The sequence below is a fragment of the Palaemon carinicauda genome, chromosome 11 (assembly GCF_036898095.1).
Source record: "Palaemon carinicauda isolate YSFRI2023 chromosome 11, ASM3689809v2, whole genome shotgun sequence".
Lineage (NCBI taxonomy): Eukaryota > Metazoa > Arthropoda > Malacostraca > Decapoda > Palaemonidae > Palaemon > Palaemon carinicauda.
The window spans coordinates 109,861,401-109,883,580 of record NC_090735.1 but is presented as its reverse complement, the minus strand read 5'-3'; the positions used below and the strand labels follow the sequence as shown (position 1 = coordinate 109,883,580).

Here is a 22,180-nt window from a genome sequence, read left to right as displayed (position 1 = left end):
TATTTACACATATTTGCCCGCCAGCCCTGGCCCCCAAGTCAAATCCTACCTCTAAGTGAAGTGAAGCAAATCACCGGTGTGTGGGGGGGAGGGGTAGCAAGCTATCCCTTCCCCTACCTCCGCTAACAAGCGCGGGGGTAGTTAACCCTCGTTAAAAAGTATTAGCTCGTCATTTCAGCTACGCCGAAAGGTAAACCCAATGTAAATAGCTAAGGTTTGTATGGTTAGGAAAAATACAAATTATCTCCGAATTTGTCATTTCCTTACGTTCCGAGTATTAAGATAATACTGTCACGTCCCCATACCCCGATGAGGTGGTATTGGGAGAGTCCTAGCCTAAAGATTCCTTCTAAGGGACTACAGCTCAACTTCCTAGGACGAGTCACACTTTATTTTACCTTCACACACACTTTGCGTAGGCAGCAGTCCTTGCATAGCAAGGTTCTAGCGAGGAGGAGGGACTCCTTATTGCTGAGTGCGAATACACTCAAATATTGAGTCCCCGGGCAAAGCCAAAAGCCAGTACTGGCAGAGACTTTCCACCCTTCCTAATGGGTGAGTCACCCCTATTAAATAGCGTTGTTTGTATGTCAGTTACGGAACAAATGACAAATTCGTAGGTAATTTGTATTTTTCCTAACTATACAAACCTTAGCTATTTAATCAAACTTGCCCGCCAACCCTATCCCCCCCTTGAAGTCCTACCTCCAAGCAAAGTGAGTTCAAGCACAGGTGTGTGTGAGGGGGGTGGGGGGGGGGTTAGCAGGCTACCCCCTTACCCCTGCTAACTAGCGGTGGGGTAGTAAACCCCCGTTAAAATTTGAATGGCTCGTCATTTCAGCTACGCCGAAAGTAATAACCCCTATTAAATAGCTAAGGTTTGTATAGTTAGGAAAAATACAAATTACCTACGAATTTTTCATTTTACTAACTTCCACCCCTCCTCTGAATTACCAGTTTCTCTTACTTTCACTTTGTCATATGCCATTTTCAACCATTTTTGATATTTACTTTTTACCCCTGGTTTTATTAGCTCTTCAACCCTCACTAGCTCCCTTTTACATCCACCTACTCTATTCCCCCACTCTTTTGCTACTACTAATTTTCCTTCCACCAAAAAATGATCAGGCATACTGTTAGCCATACCCCTAAACACGTGCACGGCTTTCAATCTTCCAAACATTCTTTATAGTTATCAACACATAATGCATTAACGCCCTTTCAGCCACTCTTACCCATGTATACTTGTTTTTATCTTTCTTTTTGAAAAAGCTAGAACTTATCACCATCTCTTGCTCAACACACATATCTACCAGTCTCTCACCACTCTTATTTTCACCTGGTACGCCGTACTTCCCAATGACACCTTCTACCTCTCTCACGCCCACTCTAGCATTTAAGTCACCCATGACAACTACATAATTCCTTCTACCCAGTCCTTCTACACACCTAGTTAATTCATTCCAGAACTCATTCTGCTCTTCTTCACTTATCTCACAACCTGGCCCATACGCACTGTCAAAAGCCCAACATTCCCTACCCAACCTAACCCTTACCCACATTAACCTAGATGATATATCCTTCCATTCCACTACTTTATCTGTCATCCATTCACTCAGCAATAAAGCTACACCTTCTCTTGCTCCTCCCCTTTCAATCCCAGACACTCTACCAGACATTTCACCTAACATTACTTCACCTTTCCCTTTTATCTTTGTCTCTCGCAAAGCCAATATATCCATCCCTCTATTCCTAAACATACTTCCAATCTCACATATTTTACTCTCTATCATATTACACCCACGCACATTTAAACACCCCAAAACTAGAGTGCGGGGAGAAGTCACTCTCCCCCCAGCTCCACCTCTTTGATGTCTCACAGGCTTATAATACAGGAGGGGGGGGGGTTCCCATCCCCCTTGTCCCGTCCCTTTTAGTCGCCTCTTAGGACACGCAGGGATACGTTGGCGCTATTCTAATTGAAAGTATGTATTTTTGCAATATGGTGTCAAGTATGAATATGTAGGATTATGAGAACCCTTTCAAGTTTTGAAATTTTTCCTTTGGTTAAATATTATTTATTCACTTTGTATACAGTATACTTTATTGTATCGTTTTAGGCAGTTCGTTGAAGGTTGTTTAAATATAAGTAATGCCTGACAGCAGTTTTTGTGAAAAATTTTCAAAACCAAAAGCTAATAGCATCTTGATTATTTCACATCTAGGCCAGGGGTATGAAAGGGTATTTCTCATGAGTCAAACCTAAAACCTAGGCAGCTGCTGAAAAAATTTCAAGCTATTTGGCATCCAGTACCTGTTTGGCAAGAAAAATCAACTAGCGGTAGTAGTAGAAAAGCTTTAAAAATTATTTAGATAAATGAAACATTGAGGTTGACTTTCAAAATACCCAGTAGTGTGGTAGGTTAGGCACTTTGTAGCATGCTAAATATTGTTAAAGTATTGTTTATTGTGTTATATTGCCCTGGCTTTATCAACAAGTTGTGTTGTTGAATGAATATATTGTACTTAATCAATGAACAACTTTAAACAGAATACATTCTTTAAAACTAAGATTTTAAACATCTGACTTACCCGGTGGATATATATATAGCTTAAGTCCCTGACGTCACGGCAGAAAATTCAAAACTCGCAGCAATTGCAGATTGACTAGCTAGGTGTACCACCAGTGAGCCCTCACGCGACTGTTTTTAGAACCATTCCATGTCTCCTCAGATTTTCTCTGCCGCTCACGCGGGATATTCACTCGTTATTAACCTGAATTTTGGCAGTTATCTTGGTGATGTACTGCTAAATTGGTTATTGGCATTTGCTTATTTTGGTTTTGTTTGGTATTTGATTGCTATGTTTATAGCTTAAAAGGTAGGATTAGAAGTTTTTTCAACCTACTGTAATCTAACGAAAAACATGATGGCGGTAGGTAAACATTCCGCCTACTCTATGACGTCACAGTCATATGACGTAAGCTATAGTATGACTTGCAATTTCTTTCTTTTTCTACAATAAATGATAAGTGAATACTATCTTACAAAGTATTTAAGTTTTATAAGATAAAAGGATTATGTTATTTTAAGAAATTTTTTGTCCTTTTAGTATACTTTATTTAGATAATCTTCGATCTTTTTTCAAAGATTAAATACTAGCGTTCAGTTAAATTTATGCTACGCAGTTCTCAGTCAATCGATACAGTATTACAATTTTCTTTTTATCGTTATTTATGAAAAGTAAATTCTTCTTAAAAACAAAAGTATTTAAGTTCTTATAACAGAAAGGAATATAAGATAAAAGGAATATGTTATTTTGAGAAAATATTTTTCCTTTTAGTGTTTTTTCTTTAGAGGATCTATTTTCAGAGATTAAAGAAAACTAGTGTACAGTTAATTTTACGCTGCGTAGTATTCATGACAATCGATATAGTCTCACGATTCTTTGTATCGTTGTTTACTTTTTCGTTTTTGGGAATACTAATATTTTTCGTATAATATATATAGATGTTCCAATTGCAAAATTTAGTAAATCATCTTTTATTGGTAACCCTTAAGTTATAAGGTAGGTATATATATATATATATATATATATATATATATATATATATATATATATATGTATGTATGTATGTATGTATGTATGTATATATATATATATATATATATATATATATATATATATATATATATATTTTTATATATATATATATATATATATATATATATATATATATATATATATATATGTATGTATGTATATATGTATATATATATATATATATATATATGTATGTATGTATATATGTATATATATATATATATATATATATATATATATATATATATATATATATATATATATATATATATATATGTTACTGTTGAATCAGTAGAACTTCAAAAGTTCAAAGTTGGAGCAAATGCTTTTTTGTTGACCAGGCGGACATGAGTCTTTTTATAGTTTATATATGACATATTTGTTTTGACGTTGTTAAAAGTTTATATATGACATGTCTGTTTTGTTGTTGTTACTTATTTTAGAATGATTTATTGTTAATTTGTTCTCTTCATTTTTTTATTTCCTTATTTCCTTTCCTCACTGGGCTATTTTTCCCCGTTGGAGCCCCTGGGCTTATAGCATCTTGCTTTTCCAACTAGGGTTGTAGCTTGGATAGTAATAATAATAATAATAATAAAATATACATACATACATACATACATACATATACGTACATACATACATACAGTAGGCTCCCGCCATATGACATTAATCTGTTCCGGAGTTGGTATCGTATGGTGAAAATGTCGTATGGCGGGCAATAGAATAGTTAATGCGTGAAAAACCCCTGGTAAAAAACATTAAAAATTAGAATGTAACAATATACAATACAGTAGTATAGTAAGCACTGTACTACAGTATACTTATATATAATATACATGCACAGTACTGTACAGTATATAATTGAATAGCATTATAAATAAAAATTATATACTGTACAGTACTGTAAAGGAAAAATTAAATCTTATTTACCTTTGGAGTGACGTGACTTGAGCTGGTAGTGGGTGGAGGCAGAGGGGAGAGTTGACGGTAGATATAAAAACGTATCAATGCTAATTATGTTATGTACACTTAATGATAAATTTATTCTTACTAATAAACACTTAAAATTAAAAATGTTTTTTTTTTTATTATTTCTGTCTTTTGAATTTTTTTTTTATTTTTTTTTTTAGAACTTAAGAAATTACTCTTTTTTTTAGCTTTTTTGATAGAATCACTATTATCGTCTATGCTTTCTGACATTTCTCTTTTGGAGAAATATCTATCCAAAGAAGCCTGTTTCTGACGATTCCTCAAAATATTCCCAAAATGACTCATTCACTTATCATTAACACTCTGCATAAGACGACTTGTGTGAAGTTTTTCTGGGTGTTTCTTTTCAATGAAACTCGTAAGGTTTTCATACCAACCGATAGCTTCCCTTATTTCTGACGATGTCGTTTCTTCAGTCTCCCCCCCGTCCTCGCCTCCACTAGAGCTGTGCTCTTCTTGAATGATCGTCAACTGCATTGCCTCTAACTCCTTTAAGTCTTCAGTCGTAAGCTCCTCCCTGTGCTCCTCGATAAGGTTATGGACGTCAGCCTCATCGACAACAAGCCCCATGGACCTCCCGATTGAAATTATTTCCTCAACATCACCCTCAGGGGCAGGATCATCAACGGCCTTGTCTTCGGTTGAGGGATCGAAACCTTCAAAGTCTCGTTCTGCTACAACAGCTGGCCACAGTTTCATCCATGAGGAGTTCAAGGTGCGCCGTGAAACCTCATTCCAAGCTGTGTCGATCATCTTCAGGCATTGAACGATGTCAAAATTCCCCCTCCAAAATTCACGGTGGGTGAGTTGAGTGCTTTCAGTCACTTCGAAGCATCTTCTGATCAGATGCTTCGTGTAAAGTTTCTTGAAGTGCGCAATCACTTGCTGGTCCATAGGCTGGAGGAGAGGGGTGGTGTTTGGTGGCAGATAGAGAACCTTAATGAAGGAGAAGTCAGGATGAATGATGTCCTCAAGGCCAGGAGGGTGAGCAGGGGCAGTGTCCAGCACCAGGAGACATTTCAGAGGAAGATCGTTCTCTTCTAAATAGTTCTTGACAGCAGGACCGAAGCAGACGTTTATCCACTCAATAAATATCGTCCTCGTGACCCAGGCCTTAGCATTAGACTTCCAAAATACCGAGAGCCTCTCCTTCGTGATGATATTTTGTTCCTTGAAGGCACGAGGATTTTCTGAGTGGTATACCAGTAGGGGCTTAATTTTTAAGTCCCCACTGGCATTTGCACAAAATGCGAGCGTTAGTCTGTCCTTCATTGGTTTATGGCCAGGAAGTTTCCTTTCTTCAGCTGTGATATATGTACAGCGGACCATTTTCTTCCAGAAAAGGCCAGTTTCATCGCAGTTAAAAACTTGCTGAGGAGTGTAGCCTTCTCTGGAAATTACGTTCTCAAACTTCTTGAGGAATTCTTCTGCTGCTTTCTTGTCAGAACTGGCCGCCTCTCCATGCCTGATGACTGAGTGAATACCAGTCCTCTTCCTAAACTGATCAAACCACCCATGAGAAGCCTTAAACTCTTGGGGGGCTTGCTGCGACGTTCCTTCGCCTCCGCCGTCTCTCTGGGCTTCCACGAGATCGGCAAAGATGGCGCTCGCCTTTTGTGAAATTACCGATTGCGTGAGTGTATCACCAGCGATTTCCTTCTCTTTAATCCACAGAAGAAGGAGTCTCTCCATCTCATCGTTGATTGAGGTCCTACCACTGGCAAGGACAGTCATGCCTTTAGAAGACTTACTTGCTTTAATGGTTTCCTTATTCTTAATAATTGTACCAGTCGTAGATTGGTTACGTCCGTACGTATTAGCGAGGGTAACGATGCGCATGCCTTCTTCATATTTGTTTATGATCTCCAGCTTCGTTTCCATAGTTATCATCTTCTTACTTCTGCCTTTAACATCACTAGCAATCTTGGGACCCATGGCTAACGAATTAAAGTTATAATGAGGCACTTAAATGCACAAAAAATAACAATATCGCAAGCACTCACACGAGATCAAGTCTTTACGAAACGCACACGAGATTCTGAACTGAGCGCGCGTATGACAAAGAGAGAGAGAGGCAGCATCTCTCTCAAGCATTGTGGGATGATTTTCGGCCAATAGCGTATCGGCATCTTAGTGATGCCGTGACGCTGACCAATAGCAGACCAGCTTCTTAGTGACGTATGCAGTGACATATGAGCGTGGTGGTAAGCTAGTGACTCGCACAGTCGTACGCGTAGAAACCGCCAAATTTGAGTTTCGGAATTCGATGCCGTAAGGTGGGGAAAATGTCGTAACGAGGGGACGAAAAAAAATCGTATTCCACACTGTAACGTGAAAAAAACGTAAGCTGGGGATGCCGTATGGCGGGGGTCTTCTGTACATTATTCCTATATCTGTTTATTTAACATTTTATAGAGAATATTTTGTTACATTTTATATAGGATTCAGAGAGTAACTATTGCATTCTCATTCAAGCACTTAACAGAATAGTAAGATCTCTCTCAACGGGCATTTCTACTTTTGGTCTTATGTGAAAGAGTTTAAAAGTGCAAGTTTTTAGTGCTAAATTAGTGCAGTGAATTTATTCAATACAGTGGAGGGTGCTTCTGCTCGGAGCTGTCGTTATCCTACCCTTAGACTCTTCCAAGATCCTCAACCCCTGGGAGAAGGAATGTCAATCGGCGAAAGGAAACAAGAGGCGTTAGCTTGGCGCCGAGCATCTTGTTGGACCTGAGCAGAAGTCCCCTCGAGCGTTCCTGTTGACGCTTCCCAGAACGCTTGCCCTTGCCGTAGGTAAGGCGAGGTAAAAGTGTTATCTAACGCCGAACGCAGAGCTTTGGACAGCTAGATACTAACGCTGCTGTAAGAGTTTGACATAATGTTTGTAAGTTAGTGCAACTTCTTTGTCTCTTTTGTTCGATGATAGACCATTCTAGACGCGAACGGCATAGTTCCGAGCGTCTGAATCGCGAGTGTGTTTAATCGCGAGCGTCTAGATCGCAAGCATCTAAATCGTGAACGGCTTTGTTCCGAGAGTCACGTGATGCTGAACATCAAGGAGTTCCATGGCGTCTGGCTTCCAGCAGTTGGACTTGACGTCGAGTGTCTAGCAGTTAGAGGTGACACTGAGCGTCAAACAGTTGCATGGCGTCTAGAGTCTAGCAGTTGGACTTGACATCGAGTGTCAAGCATGACGCGGAGCATGAAGCAAATAGACGTGACGCTGAGCATCAAGCAGTTAGACGTGTCGTCGAGCATCTAGACTCGAACGTTGTGGTTACAACAGTTGGGCCAAACGTCGAGATCACGAACGTCTTAGTTCCGATCGTAATGACCGTGAGCGTCTAGCGTTGGAACATTGTTACGCCAGGCGCTATATTAAAAGGTACAGAAATCAATGTTAACTGGAAAGATATTTTCTCAGATCATGGCCCGCTTGAACTAACTATTGGTGTCTGTTGGAGGGCGAGAATTAAACCTCTAAAAGCATTGAGGCCAGAATTCAGGACCTTAAGGAGTAGACTCCTAGGAAATATGACATCTCTACCTCGGTTAGAGACTTGTAGGAGGAAGGGATTGACGATCTCTTTTCCCCTATTTATCTTTTAGAGGAATTCTCTTAGGAGAAGTTCCTAAGATCCTTCTTCCTTCAGTGGGCTTTAAGAAACTCATGAGAGTTTTTTCTGAAGAGTTTCCAATTTATTTTGTGCCTGCTGCTCCTCGTCCCGCCTTCAGAGTTTTCGCTTAGGAAGGCATCGAAGGAGTCTCTGTTTACTAAGATGGTGCTGTCTCGATCATCTAATAGAGCTTGAGGATGATGGGAGACAGGATGCAATGAGGCATAAAAACCTATGAAGCCAGCTTCTTTATCAGGTATGCCAGGATAGCAAGGGTGGAGGCTAGCCACGTTAAGGTCGAGGACCTGTTGGCAGCCCCACAGAGACTTTTATAGCCCCCTGGGTGGATCGCTGAGTCACTTAAGGATTACAGGCAATGAGGCAGGATAACTTTGCACCACCCCCTTTTTTCTTCCTCTCTTCTCCCTCAAGAGTTGGTCAAAGACACAGGTTTTGGTGTAAAAATCAGCAAGAAAGTTTCTGCATACTTTTTCTCTAAACCGCACAGACAACAGTAGGAGCCAGACTTAACTATTTCTAGCAAGCCTGGGAGAGGAGAGGAGCAGACCTTTGGTCTGTGCTTTTACTAAAGGATGGATGCGAAGTCTTTTTCCTAGTGAAACCTCCCTTTTTAGTTACTCTGATAGACCTCTCTGCCAAATACAGAGAGGAGCCAAAGAGACAGGCTATGCAACATCAAATGTGTCTCTTTTTGGAGAGGGACGCTTTTGTCCGGTCCTGGATGTCACTGCTCTCAACGCCTTCGTTCAGAAGACAAAGTTCTCCATGAAGACATCAAAATCAGTCCTTACAGCATTAGGAAAGGTCCACTGGATGGTCTCTTTAGACCTCCAGGATGCTTACTTCCACATCCTCATCCATCCGAACTTCAAGCAATACCTGAAGGTTCGTGTATAGGAGGAAGTTGTCCAGGTTTGGGCTCTTTGTTTCGGTCTAAACACCACCCCTCAAATAGAGGGTGCGTCTGTTAGGAACTGTCGTTCTTCTAATACATAGACCTCTTCCAAGGAATGTCGAACATTAACTTCTTCCAAGCTCCCTATCCCCTGGGAGAAGGAATGTCGAACGACAAAGGAAACGAGAGGCTTTAGCTCCCGAGCAGACGCTTCCTTGAGCATACCTATTGACGCTTCCCAGGACGCTCACCTTCATCATAGTATAGGTGAGGTAAAAGTTTTTTCGTCATCTTCGGATGACGCAGCGCCCAGACGAGGCTGGCGTCAACTTCCAGACCTCTGAAGAGGAAGGTGGACATGGTCAATCAGCATCCTATCATGACACCGCCAGTTTCTGGTTGTAGTCCTTGGAGCAGTTCTGAGCGTTTTTTCATTCTACCGAAGAAAACTCTCCTACCAAACATCCTTTAAGGATGTCGGTAACTGTCAAATAGCGTCCAACTCACCCAGTTGCAGGACAGTTGTCTGAGTCTAGCATGACTTCAGTTCATGCTCCTCCTACACCGTCAAACTGGTTATCGTCTTTTGGACGTTCTGCGTGTTTTTTAAGCTGTGTAGAAAGAGAGCTTGTAGTAGACGTGACGTCTCCTGTACCATAACAGGTTGACTATTTTTCTTATGCTGCTAGATATGCAACATAAGCTCTCTTCGCTCAGGCTAGTTTATCAGCCTGCGAACAACAAGAGAGTAGCAGGCCTCGACCTTGAGCGTCAGGTAACTTCACACCTGGACGCCAAGCGTAGTGAGGCTACTAGTCGAGATGTTCTTGGTGACGAACGTCTTTACAACTCCTTAGTTAAATGTTGTTTTTTAGCCATTTTAACACAAGGAGTCAAGCAGACAGACGTGACGTCGAACGTCCACCTATCGGGACGTCGAGCTTCCAGTGGAACATGACGTCCTGCTGGACGTGACGTCGAACGTCCAGCAAGACGTGACGTCGAGCGTCTATTGGGACGCGACGTCAACCATCAAGCAGAATGCGACCCCAAGCGTCAAACAGCTCGTGACATGGACTTGTACGCATTCCCACAGTTCAATTCATTACAAAGTGATGCAAAAGTTTGTATCACACAAAAAGAATGGATTGACTCTAGTGGCCCTCTTTTGGCCCTCAGAGAGTGGTTCACAGAGGTACTGCAATGGATGGTAGACACTCATAGAAGTCTTTCATTAAGAGTGGATATACTCAAACAACCCCACTTGGAAGGTACCATCTAAATTTCCAAGCTCTTCATTTGACTGTCTTCAGATTATCGAAAAACTCACAAGAGGTTTTTTCGAAGGAAGCGTCAAGAGCTATTGCAGGAGCAAGGAGTACTTCTTCCATCATGGTTTAACAATCTAGGTACGAGGTTTGTTAGAGAAGGGTGCAAAGTCAACTCTCTTTCCTCGCCCAGTACTTCTATAACTCAGATTGCTGACTTCCTGTTACATCTTCAAAGGAAATGCCCTTTTGTTATCCTCTACCATCATAGGATACAAGAGTATGTTAAAAACTGTATTCATGGCACAAAGACTTAGACCTTTCTAATGTTAAAGACCTACAGAAACTTCTCAAATCGTTTGAAACATCTAAGCAACAGCTCCAGATTCACCAGTTTGAAATCTGAATATTGCCGTGAAGTTCATTATGAGTGACAGGTTTGAGCCCTTGCATTCAGCTTCATTTAAGGACCTTATGATGAAGACTCTATTTTTGGCCAGTCTGGCGACAGCTCACAGAGTCAGTGGGATTCATGCTTTTAGCTTAAATGATTGGTTTTTTCGAGATCACAAAGCTATCTGCTCATTGCAGTTTGGCTTTCTCGCCAAGAACGAACGCCCTTCTCAACCTTGATCCAAGGCTTTTGAGATTCCGAACCTTTCGGATGTGGCTGGCAAGGAGTTAGAGAGAGTCCTGTGCTCAGTAAGAGCCCTGAAGTCATATCTGAACTGAACGAAAGAGTAGCGAGGCTAGTCAGAAGCTCTTTGGTGTTTGGTCTAGAAGTCCTCGTTACAGATGTCGAAGAATGCACTTCCATTCTTCATCAGGCTCTTAATTAAGAGTCTCATACACTTTGCAGTAAGGCAGACTGCAAGTGTTTATAAAGGCCAAGACGCATGAAGTTCAAACTGTAACAACTTCGGTGGCCTTCAAGCAGAATAGGTCGTTGCAAAGCATTAAGGGCACAACCTTTTAGAGGAGTAAATCTGTGTTCGCTTCACATTATTTCAAATGTGTCCAGACTCTTTTTGAGGACTGCTTCACTCTGGGACCATTCGTAGCAGCGAGTGCAGTAGTGGGGAAAGGATCCACCACTACATTCCCATAATCCTAATACCCTTTTCTTCTCTTGGAACTTTTGTATTTTTATGGTTGCTTGGAGATTGGTCGACAGTCTTCCACAATCATTGATTTTAGCAGGTGGTCAATTTTGTTCCTTGAGAGAGCCCGGAACAAGGGTATTGGTTGAGGTCCTGTCATAGTGAGGTATTTATACCGTTTTGACAGCTCCTAGAGATCTTTTCAGCCCTCTTGAGTGGATCGCTGGGTCTCATAAGGAAAGCGGACTAATGAGTAGTATCATAAAAGTCAGCTTCCTTATCAGGTACGAATCCTTAAGCTTGTTATTTAACTCTTAAGTAATATTCCAACAATGTTGGCAGTCTCTGACCCTCCACCAAGGGTGTCAATTAGCTATATATATATCCTCTGGGTAAGTCAGATGTTTGAAAATTATATTTTCATTATAAAATAAATTTTTGAACATACTTACCTGGTGGATATATATAATTCAACTCCCTCCCTCCTCCCCTCTAGAGACCTATGGGCATGGAAAATCTGAGGAGACATGGAATGGTTCTAAGTACCGTTGCGTGAGGGCTCACTGGTGGTACACCTAGCTACTCAATCTGCAATTGCCACAAGTTTTGAATTTTCTGCCGTGACGTCAGGGACTTGAGCTATATATATATCCACCGGGTAAGTATGTTCAAAAATTTATTTTATAATGAAAATATCATATTAAATGGCCATATCAATGAACACAAAATGGATATAATAAAAAGAAAGTGGAACAGGCTATAAGATTGATAATATTGTTTGTTCATATAACATGAATAAATCTACCATTGGCGTGATCATGCAGATAAAAGTAAAAACAAGTTGTTGGTCATTATAATTATAAGTAAATGAGAAAAGAAATACAATTTCAGTAACTTTTAAAGCATTTTGTCATGTAAAAATAGGTGTACTAGTTTTTATTCAACTGTTGGCTAGTGCTCTGGAAGTAATGAAATCAACCTATCGAAAACATTGAAAAGAAACATATCTTTTCTTGATTGTGAACATGCAAGATTAAGAAGAAAATGAAATGCAATTATATTAATTTTTAAAGCTTTTTATTATATAAAAATAGCTGTAGGAATTCTTAATGAAATGTTAGCTAGCTCTGGATTTGGTAGTTGGTCGGGAAATTGAATTGTTGCATTAGTCCGGGAACATTGTGATATTAATTTATATAACCTTCTCCTAGGTCAGCAGTATGAAATGAAAGATTGTATACAGTATATTGAAAATGAGGTACTAAACATACATACATAGAAAAAAGTATTGAAGGGGAATGATACTGTAACAATGAATATAAAATTAAAATTGACTCATTTGGCTTGTTAATCTTGATAAAAGTGCAGTATTTATTATTAAATTATTAAATTTGAAATTGATTTTTTTAGAAAAGACAATTTTTATACAGATTTGCTGTACAGTATTTTGATATAACAATTACATTTTGATGTATTTGAAAAGTATCCTCTAATTTATTTTTGAGACATATTGAATTGAATATCACTTGTTTGGAATATATTTATTTAATTTACTGTGCTGTAAGTTACGGTTATAATAAATTTTACTTATCGTTGAATGTTTATTTGTATTAACAGGTGTAGCAGGTGATGATAATTCTAGTTTAGTCGAGGAGCTGGTAACAAGCTTAGTTGAAGTTATTGTGGATGTCCCTCTTGTAGATCTTACTTATGCTCTCCACCATGAAGCCACCACAGCACTGATAGTGCTTACATCGGCTCTTGTGTTTTCTTCTGGAGATGTTTGTCACTTAGCAGTTTTCAAGTAAGTACCCTATTCATAAGCATAATCTTTATATGTTATCGTGTATTAATTGCTGACTTAGCGGGCAAGTCCAAAACAGAAGGATGACCTAGAAGGCGTTCGTGTGGGTGATGGGGCGTGGTATAAGTGTGGTTTCTGGGGTCTTTGTTACGGCCCTTCCCTTTGATGAAGGAGTTATCTAATTGGAAGATAGCCTGTGAATAGTGGTTTTCACACGCCCCTGATGTATATACGACACTCATGAGGTGCTCGCGCGAGGGTAGTAACCTCTGCATTCCATGCTTTTATTTTTCATTGGTATATTTGGAAGATTTATATCAGAAAAGGTAGAAAGAAGGACTTTTCACCGTGCGTCACAGGTCTCTCCCCAGAAATAGATTTTTCCTTCGTCAAAATCCCTTTTTTATTCTTTGAAGAGCATTTGTTCATGCTGAACTAGAAGCCATTCCCATACTTAATAATCTTCTTAATGGTAGCATAGGCATCTACACCAACAAGAGTTCAAAACTGCCCTTTGCACCACTTAATACAGACAGTGAGCTCACTCTAGTGATATTAGTGGATAGGATTATAATGCTTCTATTGGTTTGAATGACCATTCTTTTTGTGGGAGACAATTAATCAATGAATTTGATATATGTTAACCTCCCCTTGGATTTCTATTGCTTGGTTTTCGAAAGTGGTCACATGTTGACGTGTACTCTTAAAAGTAAAAATTTCTCATTTTCTTTCCTTGTAATTGACCCACCCCTCTAATGTAGCATTGGAATGATATGGCGGTTTATGGCAACAAAGCCATGTAGGTTGATCGTAACCCTTTGTCTTTCATTCTCTCGTCTTGTTAAGTACTTGAGCATGTATCTCCTAGGATCCAGATTGTGATTTTGTTTTTTAGAAAATTCTGCAGAATATTATTTATTCATTTTAACCCCTTCAGTATGAGGCTGTGTATCTGCCCTCAGTAGCTATATAGGAGATTTGTCACCATTGGATATACATGCTCACTTGATAATGATCTACATTTCATTGTTTATTTGTTTTATTGTTGATTACAGAATAAATTTTTCATAAGTTCTTTATTTTTTATTGTATTTCACTCTAAACAACCAAAATATTCTTTTCATTCATTGTGAAGTGATTACCATCCTGGGCTCACATAATCAGCATTGTATTTGCATTACTGGTAAAAATGATTACTGGTAATAACGTTTTAGTGACGTTGGGGAGTGGGAGTCAGAGGCAGAGAACTGCAGAAGTTTGAAGAACGCTACATAGTGCTTTCTGTTTAATTTGAATATGTATGCCAACAGAAGTACACTAAAATAGACCTTTTATAATCATGAATAAGGACTAGAATCGCAAGCACTGTACAGTATTTTGGTTGGTGGTCCAGTGAGATGTGAAGATCCGTACATCTCCCACAGCTGGATGTGTTGTGTGGTTTGAGTATTGCCGCAGGTAGGGAATGTTGCCATTGGCTAGAAAGAGGGGTATGATTCTATATGGTAATATGAAAACAAGACTAAAATAGCTCTTATACAATTAGGTATAAAGGCTAAAATCCGAAAGACTTTATTGATTGGGTAAAGAAGGAGGAGGGGCTAATATCAGGGAGGGGAAGAGAATTTTTTGTGAAATACCCTGATTGTGAACTGAGGGATATACGACCAAGTGCTGTACTCATTTGCACGGTATACAAGTGATTTTAGCTTACATATGACCTATACTGTATTTGTAAATGACGTATCCCAGGCATCACTGTGTGTATCTCAGGGCATATTTTGATGTCAAATGACATCCATCGTAGTGAAGGGGATGTCTTCTCCTGGTTTCTTTATTTCTTCTAATGAGATTAATCAAAGGAGTTATAGTTGATGCAGGTATAACTATTTCCCTTGTGTAACCTGGTATAGATAAATATATTCGTTACATCCCTGTACTCCTTGGCGAGGTGGGATTGGCTAATGTCCATGGTACCCTCAGAAAAGTCCGATGACTCTGAGAACTCTTACCTGGACCAGTCAAAGTGCTAGTATCACAAGCGCACACAGCATGCGTCGGCTGCTGACTGCGCATAGCACTGTATTTAGCGAGGCATAAGGGTTCCTACCATTGATGTGCAGAACATGTATGGAGAAAACCCCTGGTCAAATGCCGATAAGCCAGATTGGTGCGTACCTCCACCCTCCTAAGGATTAAGTCATCCCTATAAATAGCAAGGGTTTGTATTAGTGACATAACAAAGGACAAATTTGGAAGTAATTTGTGTTTTTAAACATTTAAACTTACCCGCTGGTTATATATAATAGCTTTATTCTTCTGTCTGGCAGAAAATTCAAAACTTGCAGCAATCGCTTAGATATGCCAGGTATACACTAGCGCCACCACGGAGCTAGGTCGAACTATCCCTCCTAGTATCAGATTTTCTTCTACCGCCATATTGGCAACAGCTTTGGAAATTCACTCGCCGTTTACCTGGAATTAACAGTGTTCTTGGTGAAGTACAGTTGTTTTTTGGTTTTGACTTTCGCAATTATTGGACTCGCTTTCGGATTCTTTTGAATACCTATTGAATTTGGATTATTTGGATTATTTTTTGACTCTTGCTTGATCTTGATCTCTCTATTTACTTTTCAAAATGGCTGACCCCTCCCCTTCATATAGGAAGTGTGTGAAAAGGGTAAAACTCGGCTTCCAAAAGCCTCTGTTGATCCCCATACGATTTGTATTAAATGTAGGGGTAAAATTTGTATTTTTGAAGATCGATGTCAAGGATGTTTTGAATTATCCGAGAGTCAGTGGTTGGCTTATGAACGCTACTCTTGTAAACTAGAAAGAGATAGAATTAGGCGTAGTTCCTCTCGATCAAGGAATTTATCATTTTCTAATGTCATTGAACCTAATTCTTCCCCTGTAGTGGTAGATCCTGAACCTTATTCTGTTCTATCTGAGCCTACAATGAAAGATATGATGACAGCGATCCAGGCTCTTGGTTCAAGGGTGGAATCGCTAGTAGCGGACAGAGACCAAATTATGTCCGATGTTAATCTACTGTACTTAAAAGTAGTAATATTAATAGTGCTATTAATGTGTTCAGTGATGTGGAGGGTGCGTCTGCACATTCTTGTCGTTCACCTAGCCTTAGACCTCTTTCTAGCTCCTGAACCCATGGGAGAAGTAAAGTCGAGCGGCGAAAGGGAACGAAAGGCATCATCAATCGCGCAGACGTACCTTCGAGCGTTTCTGTTGTCTCGATGTCACAGATCGCTCACCCTCACCATGGGAAAGGTGAGGTTAGTTTTTTATCCTCATCCTCAGATGAAGCTACGCATGGCAAAGTCTGGCGTCAGGCTTCCAGACCCCTAAAAGAAAGGCGGATGAAGGCGCGCAGCGACGCGATCCATCACCGCAAGGGCCTGGCTGTAGCCATTGGGATTCGCCAGAGCGTTTTCAATTGTCTGCTCAATGTTCTCCTCCTAAACGTCCTAACAAAATGTCGGAAATTGACAAGGGGATAATTCGGACTGAGTCAGAGCTTATTCCTGAGTCTGGTGTTACGGTACATGCACCACCGCTTCCATCAGACTGGATTCCATCTCCCGATTATGTGGAGCGTTATGCGAGCGATGAAGGCGAATTCGCTATGGAAGTTTCAACTCCTGTTTTGTCTAAAGTTGATCCTAATTGGTCTATGCTGCCTGACATGAAGCAGCAACTCTCAACGTTTATGCAATCTTATCAGCCCGCGGTCAGCAAAGCGTTGGTTCGTCATGATTCCGATCGTGACGCGATGTCACATAGGCGGCCTACCTTCACACGCGAGATTGAGCGGGGTGATGGAACTGCTTCTACTAAGACTGCTAGTGCTCATAGAGTTTCTATTTCTCTTGACAGCAAACGTCAAGCGAGTGAGTGTGACGTCAAGAGTCATCATTCCAGGCACGACGGCAAGCGCCAGGCGGCTGAACGCGAAGTCACGCGCCAGGCGCCTGAACGTGACATCGCGCGCCTAGCTAAGCGTGACTTAGAACAAAAACAACGTGACGTCGTATGTCAAGCAGACCACGACGCCAAACGTCAGTCGGATTCAGTACAGCATGCGCACGAACGTGACGCCAAGCGCAATATTATTGAGCGCCAAGTAGGCAAACAAACTGAATGACTTGATCATGCACACCGCGCGGCTGACGCTTGCGCTCGCGAGCGGCGCCTTTCAGAACTAGAAGCGGTTTCACCAGCTGCAATTATTTCGGAAGAGGATCAGGATGATCATTCCTCCCTTGATGAGCCATTGGACATTGCCTCAGAGGAGGAAGGAAATAAAACTCCACAACATTCTGTTGATCTCAAAAAGATTATGTTGATTTTTTCAGAATTATTTCCTGACAGCTATACTCCTGTAGCCCCTTGCTCTCCTCCATCAGAGTTTACCTTGGGATTATCATAAAAAACGTCAAGGTTTACTAAGATGGTTCTCTCCCGCTCTTCTAAGAGAGCATTAAAATTGATGGAGAATTGGATGCAATCTAAGAGAGTTTCAGGAAAGACAAACTTCTCTTTTCCTCCAGCCAAGTTAGCCTCCAAGTCTAGTATTTGGTATGAAACAGGAGGTGTCCTAGGCTTGGGAGTTCCTGCCTTTGCTCAGGGCGACTTCTCGAGTTTAGTAGACTCTTCTTGCCGCTTAGCTATGAGAAGAACGAAGATTTTATGGTCTCTGACTGAGTTTGACCATCTTCTCAAGGGCATATACAATATAGAGCTTTTGAAGTTTTCATCTTCCTTGACTGGTCTCTGGGTACCTTGGGAAAGAAAGTTTCCGCTTTAAAGGACCCTGAGACTTCTAGCCTTATCCATATAATGTCCTGCATGGACAAAGCTGTAAGAGATGGCTCAAATGAATTAGCAGCCCTATTCACAGCCGGAGTTGTTAAGAAAAGAGAAACTATGTGATCTTTTCTCTCCATGGGAGTCACTCCGTTCCAGAGATCAGAGTTGCTTTATGCTCCTCTTTCTCTTTCTCTTTTCCCTCAGGAACTAGTAAAGGAGGTGGCTGGTGCCCTTACTCAAAAGGCTACTCACAACCTGGTCTTTAAATCAGCAAGGAAGGTTCTTCCAGCGTCTTTCTTCACCCGTGGGTTCAAGGAGGATTCTACCTTCCCTCAAACAACAAAGTTTTTTCGTGGAAGGTCAGTCAGTAGAGGCAGCTTCAGATCCAATAGTAGAAGGGCCAGAACAAGGAGAGGTTCTAGGTCAGGCAGAAGCAGAGTCTGACTGCCTTCACCTTCAGACAGCAGTGGGGGCCAGGCTAAGCAATTTTTGGCAGGCCTGGGAGAAAAAGGGAGCTAGACCTATGGTCCGTCCCAGTGTTAAAGAAGGGATACAAAATCCCTTTTATCTCGAAACCCCCCGTTAATTTCAAACCCGGTGGATCTTTCCCCCAAATACAAGGCAGAATCAAAGAGGCAGGCCATGCAGCTTCAAACGTCTCTCTTGCTAGAGAAGAAGGCGATAGAGAGGGTACGGGACTTAAAATCACCAGCCTTCTACAACAGACTGTTCCTGGTTCCCAAGAACTCAGGAGGATGGAGGCCAGTCCTGGACGTAAGTGCCCTCAACAACTACGTCCAGAAGACAAAGTTTTCTATGGAATCCCAGAGTTCAGTTCTTGCGTCAGTAAGGAAAGGCGACTGGATGGTCTCATTAGATCTCCAGGATGCTTATTTTCATGTCCTGATTCACCCGAATTGCAAATGTTACCTAAGGTTTGTGTACAGGAAGGAAGTATTCCAGTTTTGGGCCTTATGCTTCGGCCTCACCACCGCCCCTCTAGTCTTCACAAAGATCATGATGAATGTGGCAAGCATGCTCCACTCAAGAGGCATCAGAGCCTCCTTGTACTTGGACGATTGGCTACAAAGAGCCCCCTCACTCAATCGCTGTCTTGAGGATTTGCGTCTGACAATGAGTCTGTCAGAGGAGCTAGGACTTCTGGTGAATTCAGAGAAGTCTCAATTGATCCCTTCCGAGAAGATCCTTTATTTGGGGATGGAGATTCACAGTCTGACTTTTCAGGTTTTTCCATCACCTGCAGGAATACAGCTAGCTCTCCTGAGGGTTTGTGCCTTTCTAAAGAAGGAGTTTTGTTCATTGAGGGAGTGGATGAGTCTCCTGGGAACCCTCTCTTCCCTAGAACAATTTGTATGTCTGGGGAAACTAAATTTACAACCCCTTCAGTTCCATCTCAATTGCCATTGGAGCAAAGACGACAGCCTCGACGAGAGCATTCCTCTTACGGGACCAATAAAAGAGTGTCTTTGTTGGTGGAACAACATAAACAGGCTCCAGGAAGGTCTCTCTTTGGAACAAAAGAGCCCAGACCTTGTGTTGTTTTCCGACGCCTCGGACTTGGGGTGGGGAGCAACACTAGGAAAGTTGGAGATTTCGGGTCTGTGGACAAAACAACAGCAAAGTCTCCACATCAATCAAAAGGAGCTGTTAGCAGTCCTGTTGGCTCTCAAGGGGTTCGAGAAGCTAGTACTGAACAATACAAATCAATGCAGACAATACCACAGCTTTGGCCTACATAACGAAACAAGGGGGAACGCATTCGAGGCCTCTTTACGAAATAGCAAAAACTCCTCTCGTTTGGGCACATCAAAGAAAGATATCCCTGTTGACAAGATTCATTCAAGGGGAAAAGAATGTGAGGGCAGACAGCCTCAGCAGGAGGAATCAAGTTCTCCCCACAGAGTGGACACTGCATCTAGATGTATGTAAGAAACTTTGGCGGATTTGGGGCTGCCCTCTTATAGATCTGTTCGCAACCTCAAAAACCAAAAGACTAGAGAATTATTACTCCCCAGTTCCGGATCTCAAAGCGTCACACATAGACGCGTTCCTGATGGACTCGTCACACCTATATGTGTACGCTTTCCCTCCATTCAAAGTGCTGCACAGAGTACTACAAAAGTTTGTGTCTCACGAGGGAACCAGATTGACGTTAATAGCCCCCCTCTGGACGTCAAGAGGTTGGTTCACAGAGGTACTGGAATGGATGGTGGATGTTCTAAGAAGCTTGTCATTGAGAATAGATCTTCTCAGACAATCCCACTTGGCAAGAAACCATCTAAACCTCCCAGCTCTACGTCTGACTGCCTTCAGACTATCGAAAAACTCGCAAGATCTAGAGGATTTTCGAAGGAAGCAGCCAAGGCTATTGCTAGAGCAAGAAGAACTTCTACTATCAGGGTGTACCAATCCAAGTGGGAAGTTTTTAGAGCATGGTGTAAAACAAACTCAGTTTGATCATCCAGTAGCTCTATAGCTCAAATTGCCGATTTCTTTTTAGAGCTTAGAAGAAGGCACAATTTCTCCTCCTCAACCATTAAAGGGTACAGGAGTATGTTAGCAGCGGTGTTCAGGCATAGACATTTAGACCTCTTAAATAACAAGGACCTTCAGGATCTCCTTAGATCCTTTGAAACCTCTAAGAAACGTCAACAGGATTCACCAGCCTGGAATTTAGACGTGGTTTTAAAATTTCTTATGAGTGACAGATTCAAACCTTTGAACTCTGCTTCTTTTAAAGATCGGACTTTAAAGACTATTTTTAGTAAGCTTAGCAACAGCTAGAACGGTCAGTGAAGTTCATGCTTTTAGCAAAAACATTGGCTTTAGAAACGGCAAAGCTATATGTTCCCTGCAGCTTGATTTTCTAGCCAAAAATGAACGTCCTTCTCACCCATGGCCAAAGTCTTTTGAAATTGCTAACCTCTCTGATTTGGTGGGTGAGGAGCTGGAGAAGGTTCTTTGTCCTGTTAGAGCACTAAGGTTATATTTAGACAGGACTAAAGGTTTAAGAGGTAGTTCAGAAGCTCTTTGGTGTGCAGTCAAAAAGCCTGCTTTACCTATGTCTAAAAATGCCTTATCATATTTCATAAGACTTTTGATTAAAGAAGCTCACACTTACTGTGGTGAGCCAGATCTTAAGCTCCTGAAAGTTAAGACTCATAAAGTTAGAGCTGTGGCAACTTCTGTGGCTTTTAAACAAAATCGTTCTCTGCAAAGTATAATGGATACAACATTTTGGAGAAGTAAATCTGTATTCTCATCACATTATTTAAAACGTGTCCAGACTCTATGAGGACTGCTACACTGGGTCCATTCGTAGCAGCGAATGCAGTAGTAGGTGAAAAATCTACCACTACACTCCCTTAATCGCTAGTACCCTTTTCCCCTCTTGGAACTTTTATATATTTTTATGATTGGAGGAAATTGTTAAACAATCTTCTTCAATCTTTGACTTATTCAGGTAGTCATTTGTTCCTTGAGAGCACCTGGAACAAGGGTATTAGTTGAGGTCCTGTCAGCATATAGGTTATTCACCGTTTGACAGCTCCTAGAGTTTTTCAGCCCCCTGGGTGGATCGCTGGTTCTCAAAGGACAGCAGATTTATTAATGCAGAGAACCATTGAAGTCAGCTTCCTTAATAGGGATTGTAACAAACGTCTTCCCAAGGCCTCTCTCGACCCACATACCGTTTGTTCTAATTGCCGGGGTAAAACCTGTCAATTAGGAGATCGGTGTGATGAGTGCGTGGTCTTGTCGGAATTCGACTGGCTTGAATTTGATAAATATTCTCGTAAGCTGGAGAGAGATAGGGTGAGGAGAAGCTCCTCTAGGTCATTGGAATTTTCCTCCTCCCATGCCCCTGAACCTAATCCTTCCCCTGTAGTAGTTGTTCCTGAACCCTCTACTAGCACTCATGAACCGTCCATGCGGGATATGTTTCTTGCGATTCAAGCTTTAGGCGAGAAAGTTGAATCCTTAGCTTCGGACCGTAACCAACTCATGTCAGATGTGAAGTTATTAAAGTGTCA

The 22,180-nt window shown here is 41.1% G+C and overlaps 2 protein-coding genes across 3 annotated transcripts in view; both read left to right on the top strand.

The window, feature by feature from the left end:
- Uba1 (ubiquitin-like activating enzyme 1) overlaps window positions 1–22,180 on the top strand; it is a 472,916-nt gene that overhangs the window by 231,425 nt on the left and 219,311 nt on the right.
- Window positions 1–22,180, top strand: part of LOC137650116 (dymeclin) — a 243,632-nt gene that overhangs the window by 97,929 nt on the left and 123,523 nt on the right. For both annotated transcript variants that reach the window (XM_068383247.1, XM_068383248.1), the window contains exon 5: window positions 13,115–13,301. In XM_068383247.1, coding sequence (XP_068239348.1) covers window positions 13,115–13,301 — 187 coding nt within the window. The remainder of the gene's footprint in view (window positions 1–13,114; window positions 13,302–22,180) is intronic.